This window comes from Capsicum annuum, chromosome 8, assembly GCF_002878395.1.
Source record: "Capsicum annuum cultivar UCD-10X-F1 chromosome 8, UCD10Xv1.1, whole genome shotgun sequence".
Taxonomy (NCBI): domain Eukaryota; kingdom Viridiplantae; phylum Streptophyta; class Magnoliopsida; order Solanales; family Solanaceae; genus Capsicum; species Capsicum annuum.
In genome coordinates this window covers 153,995,183-154,001,731 of record NC_061118.1, presented here as the reverse complement: position 1 = coordinate 154,001,731, position 6,549 = coordinate 153,995,183, and the positions used below count along the sequence as shown (strand labels likewise).

At 29.2% G+C, this 6,549-nt stretch overlaps 1 protein-coding gene across 2 annotated transcripts; it reads left to right on the top strand.

Moving 5' to 3' along the window:
- Positions 1-1,055: 1,055 nt before the first annotated feature.
- Positions 1,056-2,923, top strand: LOC107839608 (heavy metal-associated isoprenylated plant protein 35). Of its 2 annotated transcripts, none has more exons than XM_016683176.2 (4): positions 1,056-1,280; positions 1,379-1,454; positions 1,608-2,601; positions 2,632-2,923. In XM_016683176.2, coding segments are annotated over exons 1-4 (1,122 nt in total). In that variant the 5' UTR covers positions 1,056-1,229; the 3' UTR covers positions 2,633-2,923. The 2 variants fall into 2 exon arrangements, with proteins under 2 accessions (XP_016538662.2, XP_047250660.1); XM_047394704.1 differs by having other exon boundaries at positions 1,608-2,604; positions 2,635-2,923.
- Positions 2,924-6,549: the final 3,626 nt, after the last annotated feature.

Sequence of the window (6,549 nt, the reverse complement as noted above, 5' to 3'; positions counted from 1 at the left end):
AAAAGTACAAGTATTTTCTCACATTTCTTCCTTCTTTTAGTAATTGTAAAACATGAGACGTAGTACATTTAAGTATTTAGCTTTTAGTTAATTAAAATTTATGTTATATATAAATTTTTGTTAAAGTTATCTTTACAAATACTTAAAACTTATACGAGAAAAATAAAGCTCTTGAAAAAAGCAAGAAATATAAGTAATATCCACCAGAAAATGGTACGTACACAATGAACTTTTAGAGAAAAATGATTCTCCAAAAGAATTTCTACCATCTGCGTAAATAAAATTCTTTTTGTCCATTCATTCCATAACTTCCCAAGTGACAAAGCAGGCAGGTTAATCAATAGAGTACTTCTCCTGTCGCATGAATTATTTGTTTTCATTATTAAAAATAGCTGTATTTCAAAATATTTGAAATTTAAAAAGTTAAAAATAAAATTAATTGCTATATTTGTATTTATCCTTGGTAATATTAACACTTGCCGCCATCTCCCAAACCCCGTCATATTGCGATTGTTGGCACAAAATTAGCCGAAGCTTCTTCCTCGAGTTTTGTAATGATCGCACATTCGGCAAAATATCTTTACAAGCGGAGTTGTATTTCTTTACGCGATTTTTGCTGGATCGAGCTCTCATTCAATTTCCAAGATTCCCACTGATTCCCTACGTGGGAGTCCAGGATGTGTATCAGTCCAGTGTGACTGAGCATCCTAAGGCTACAAATTTTGCGATAAAGTAACTATTTAATGGAGAAAAATTATTTTGTAATACATACATCAAGATAAAATAAAAAATAAAAAACTCGTAATAAATACTATTAAAAAAAAAACGTGTCTAAGGCTACCAATATTACAATAAAGTAAAGATTTAATGGAGAAATATTATTTCGTAATATATACATAAAGATAACATTAAAAAATTTCAATACATACTGTATTTTTTAAGAAAAAAGTGTAAAAAAGAAACAAAATGAATCGGGGAATAATGCAAACAAAAAATTGATTCAATTGGCCTATCCGTTGGTTAAAACCCGAAGTGAGTCCCGAAAGTCACAGTATAAAACACACTCCGTGTAAACACTCACACAGCTTCGCGCTTTCCCTCACTTTCCCTCTTTTCCTTTCTCTCTTTAAAGCAACATCTCTCTCCTTTCACACTGCCTCTTTAGCAAACAAATCTTTCAGTTCTTCTTCACTCATTTCCTTCTTCTTGTCTTACAGTTTTTAGTCATAATGGCAGCACAAGATCGACCTGAAGATCCTCCTGTACTCCTCAACTACAAGGTTTATTTTTGTCTTCTTATCTTCTTCTTCTTGTTTTCCCCTCTAATCCTTTTTTTTTTTGGGTGGTGCTAACATCTTTTCTACATCTTTTTATGCAGACTTGGGTCTTGAAAGTTTCCATTCATTGCGAAGGATGCAAAAGGAAAGTCAAGAAAATCCTCCAACAAGTTCCAGGTAAATATAGCCGTGTCACTTCTCAGCAAAAATACTTCTTTTTGGCTTCTTGTTAATTTGTATAAAGAACAAAAAGTTGAACCTTTGAAATTTCTGTATTTTGTTAGTAATTTGAAAAGTTTGCCATTATTGAGTCTGATATTCGTTTTTCAGGAGTGTACGCTATAGATATTGATCTCAAGCAACAAAAAGCAACAGTAACTGGCAACGTAGAGCCAGAAGCTCTCCTCAGAAAACTACACAAATCCGGCAAACACGCCGAATTAGTACCACAACAGACTGATCACAAGGAGAAAAAGTCTGCTAAAAGCAAGAAAAAAGAGAAAGAAACTGACCCTCAAAGCAAAGCATCAGCAGCATCAACTAGCCAACCCCATACCAAATCAACTGGAAAAACTGTATTACCCAAAGAACCCTCTGCAAAAATTGAAGATGCTAGTCGTGAAGTACCCCAAAAGAGTGAAGAGTCTAGCACCGGTCCAGCTAAACCGGAAGAAGAAACTGCCTCCGGTTCAGCTGATGAACCGGCGGCGCCTAAAGAGAAAACCGATGAAACAGTAAAGGAAGAAAAATCTGAAGGGAAAAAACCGGTAACCGACACTGCCGGTAAACAGCAAATTCCGGAGGCGGCGGCGGAGAAAAAAGTTACTGAAAGTGATAATAATGCTTCTGCTAGTGCCGAAAAAAGCGGTGGTGGCCCAGTTAGTGAAGCCAGTGGCAGTGTTGGTAAAAAGAAGAAAAAGAAAGGGCAAAACAGTAACAACGCAGAGGGGACTACACCTACACCTACACCATCAATCGTTCTTCCGGCAGGTCCAGTATTCGAACATCATAACATGGGCCCACAAGTTTCTGCCCCAACCAATGAGATCCCTCCACGTCAACCAGGTTATCATTATTACCCACAGCAGGGCCCACAGTTCTATGTCCCACAACCTGCATACGTCGTTAGCTACAATACGGCTCAACCTACGAGTAGCTATACGGCTTCGTATTATGCTCCGGCTCCTCCAACTTCTTATGCGTATACGTATTCTGGTCCTGTTGCGGAACCTCCACCGTCCGATGTGGATACGTATCCACGACAGCCGTTGGATTCGTTTGAAATGTTCAGTGATGAAAATCCAAACGGATGCTTTATTATGTAACGAAATTACAAAATCCTACGTATATGTATACGGCTTATACTACTTGTATAAGTACAAGTATAAGACGGGTTTTATGTAGATATAATTATAAAAATGGAGAGATTAGGGTGTAATTTAGAAAATGCCAGGTGTTAGTGTTGGGTCTTCTAGTGGGTTGTTACTTCTTTTTTGAATGTTTGTAGCTTTATTTAGTTGAGACATTTTCGTTTTTTAGTCTAAAAGTAGCTTAGCCTTGTAATGCTTAGTTGTATTTTGGCCCCTTTTGCCTCATTCATCTCCTTTTTGCCTCTCTAATTATATGTGTAAATACATTTGCTCTAATGCGTCCTGCTTGATATTTAACTTGATCACGAAAGAACAGATACACTTGGATGTATAAAAGAACTTACCAGATGTCACTGTGAAGTCATGTGTATTAAGGAAAATAAATATATACAGGAAACACTTTATACACGTAGTATTTTTGATTGATTACTATGCTTTACAAATGAGATTTAGGATAAACAACTGGTGTGCTAAGTTTTCTAGGAAATACCTTGATCATAATCAGAAAAGCAAACACCATGTTTTCCTGTTAACTTGTAACACATGATTTTCTTTTACAACAATCTTTTTAAGTGCTTTTATTTAGAGTTTTTATGTAATCCATACTATATATTATGCAAATTTATATGAAAAAGTCGGAGCAATCAATATAATGTTCAATATTATAACAATTAAAATTAAGAAGTTTGATGTTCCTATTCTAGAGAAAGTATAATATTAGTAGTATTAAATTTGATTATATCCATGTGATATAGAATAATATTTTACTTTCTCTACAATAGGAACGTCAAACTTCTACTAATAATATGAGAAAATATTATTGCAACAATAATAGTATGATTTTATTAATTACTTTTAATCTAGCCTTTCTAAGTTTAGATTATTAAATTAAGGATGTTGTGAAGAACTTGTAACAAATTCATCGGAGTCGTTTGGGGCATTTATAGATAAGAGTTAGGAGTATTTCAATATTATCGACAATCGACATGTTACAATATCATAAATTATTTCAACTCAACTATTATAATATTGCTTATTTTCGTAAGTTATTTCAAATGAGTTCATACTTCATACTATGAGATTCATGTATAAATACAGGGTTTTTTTTTTCTTTCGAATAGGCCAATTTGGTATCTGCATATTCACTTTTTTTTTTTCTATTCAAAGATTAGCTCATGGGGTCTTTAATTATTTTGAAATATACTCAAAGGGCAAAAGAGTAAAAATACATAAGAGATAAATGTAGAGAAATTAAGAAGTACCAAATTGATTATTAACATTTGTAACATTCAACATATTTCTAAATGTTTTCAAATTCTTCTTAGATCAACACACACATAATAAAAAGAATAAATAATAATTACATTTTACTATATCACTCGTAATTAATTATTGTGGTCATTTAAGCATTGTGCCACATAAGTTGAAATAAAAAAAAATTATAAATCACAATGATAAAAAAGTTAAATTATTTTAAAAAAATATAATTGGCTATCGTCGACACAAAACTCTGGACAAGGAGAATAACATATATTATTTAAAAATTACATAAAAAGTATTATAAATTACAATAGTTAACAACTTAAAAGATCTAAACATAATTTAATATGTTATATATTTCAAAAAAATTACGTGAAAAATACTAGAAATCACAATAATTAACAACTTAAAAAATTTAAAAGATATAAAATATTTGGTCGACTCTTAAAATTATAATAGTGTCACTAAAATTGGAATAGAAGAAAAGTACTATAAATCACAATAATTAAAAACTTAAATTATTTTTAAAATATAATTGACTATCAATGCCATAAAAATTTGGATAAAAAAAGTAACATATATTAATTTGAAAATTACATAAAATATATTATAAATTACACTAGTTAACAACTTAAATTATCTAAATACATATTAAAATAACATATGTTGAACTCATGCTTGATTCCGGATGAATTCTAAAAAACATATGCAATCTTTTTATCAATTTTTTTATTTAAATATATTAAGATTGAAAATGATAAATATGACACGAATCATGCTCCTCTAGTTAATATACAAACACTGGCTTAACAAGAAGACCTTAGAAAAAGACTTATTAGCCAAAAATATCTATTAATTCCAGAAATTTTAATTACTTTTGTAATGACAATTGAAATGATATTTACTAATACCAAGCTATTTAATGTCTGAAAGATATTCCCTTCATTTCGAAATAAGTGAATTATTGGAGTATTTATTAGTGTTTCAAAATAAATGAATTATTGAATTTTTTTTCAAATTTATCCTTATGATTTGACAACCAATTAACTTTTGAAAAGATATTAAAGATTAACTTTTTTTGGGGGGAATAAAAATAAAAAATTATGTTAAATTTATATTTTTAATGTGTCAAAATTTAACAATTCTTTTATTATAAAACGAAGAAAGGACTTCTTTAAAACTTATTTTTTAAATTCTAACTCAAAAAAGGGAATTCATGATAAAAATGATGAGTGTCCGTATGCATTAATTAAGTTTTCTGTTTTTGGACTAGCAAATTCATAGGAGACTTTATCTGATGTGTAAAGTGAAGTTGATGATGATAATCAGAATTGTAGGAAGATATCGTTCAGTCTTTTTATACTTAACTATTTTAGGCCCGCCTAGCTCACTTCATTTAATTCAAACATAATATTAAATAAGATATTTATTTAAATAATAAAGATGAATATAATAATTAAATTTAATATTTTTTAAAAAATTTAATTAATTAAACTTAATTTTTATTAAAAAAAATTATCAAATTTGATCGACATTTATCTATCACTTGTAAATTGTAACCGAAAAATACGATGATAGAAACATCAAAACAATATAATTAAATTTAATTTTTGCACAAAAATCTTCTCAAAGTCATTTGACATGCATCTACCACCTGTAAACTATAACAAAATAATACGATAATTGAGACATTAAATAATACAACTAAACTTAACATTAACACAAAAAATTTCTCAAAATAGAAATATAAAATCATTACAACTAACCCTAATCTTTACCTAAAAAAATTTCTCAAAGTCGTCCGACGTTCATCTACCACCTGTAAATTCATCTATGACCTGTAAACTACAACAAAATAACAATAGTGATCATAAAACTTTAGTTCTGATGAAAATAATTTTTGTTTGAGCGAAAATTTTGACCCTAAAAAATGACTTGAATGAAAATAAAGAAGATATATATATACACACACGTTGAATTTTATTATGTTGACAAACACAGTGAAGCTGAGGGTTAGAAAATTAAACATCCACCTATTTTTAACATGCATCTCAATATTCATAGAGGTATTTCGTTAATAGAGTTCTATTTTAGAAGTATTTTTATCTTATTTTAGGAGTATTTTTCTAATTGATCGGTACAAAGAAAAATATTAATTGATTCTCCTTTCATATATTTTAGGAATCTACTTAATATAATATAAATAATTAAATACTCCCTCTGTTTCAGAATAAGTGAATTGTTAGGGTATTTATTGGTGTTTCAAAATAAGTGAATCATTGATTTTTTTTTTTTCAAATTTGCCTTTATGATTTGACAACCAACTAACTTTTAAAAAGGTATTACAAGATCAACTTTTTCTTTTTTTGGAGTAAAAATGAAAAGTTGTGTTAAATTTATATCTTTAATGTTTTTTCTTAATATGTGTGTCAAAATTCAACAATTCATTTATTATGAAACATAGGGAGTAGTAATAAATTGAAGAAAATAGTGAATTGACAGTTTTGTCTAAAGGAAGGTTTTTTAACGAAGGGCAAACAGTTCAAATTGCTTTTTAAAATGTTTTTACACTTTTAATATTTTATAAATTATTGTTATAGATAGATTATAGATTACATATTATCAATAAGGAATTTTAAATT

Excerpts from the sequence above, each read along its gene's own strand:
- LOC107839608 (XM_016683176.2), top strand. The coding sequence starts at position 1,230 with ATGGCAGCACAAGATCGACCTGAAGATCCTCCTGTACTCCTCAACTAC. Across the intron at positions 1,281-1,378 it reads CTGTACTCCTCAACTACAAG|ACTTGGGTCTTGAAAGTTTC; the intron begins GTTTATTTTTGT and ends CTTTTTATGCAG. Across the intron at positions 1,455-1,607 it reads AATCCTCCAACAAGTTCCAG|GAGTGTACGCTATAGATATT; the intron begins GTAAATATAGCC and ends TTCGTTTTTCAG.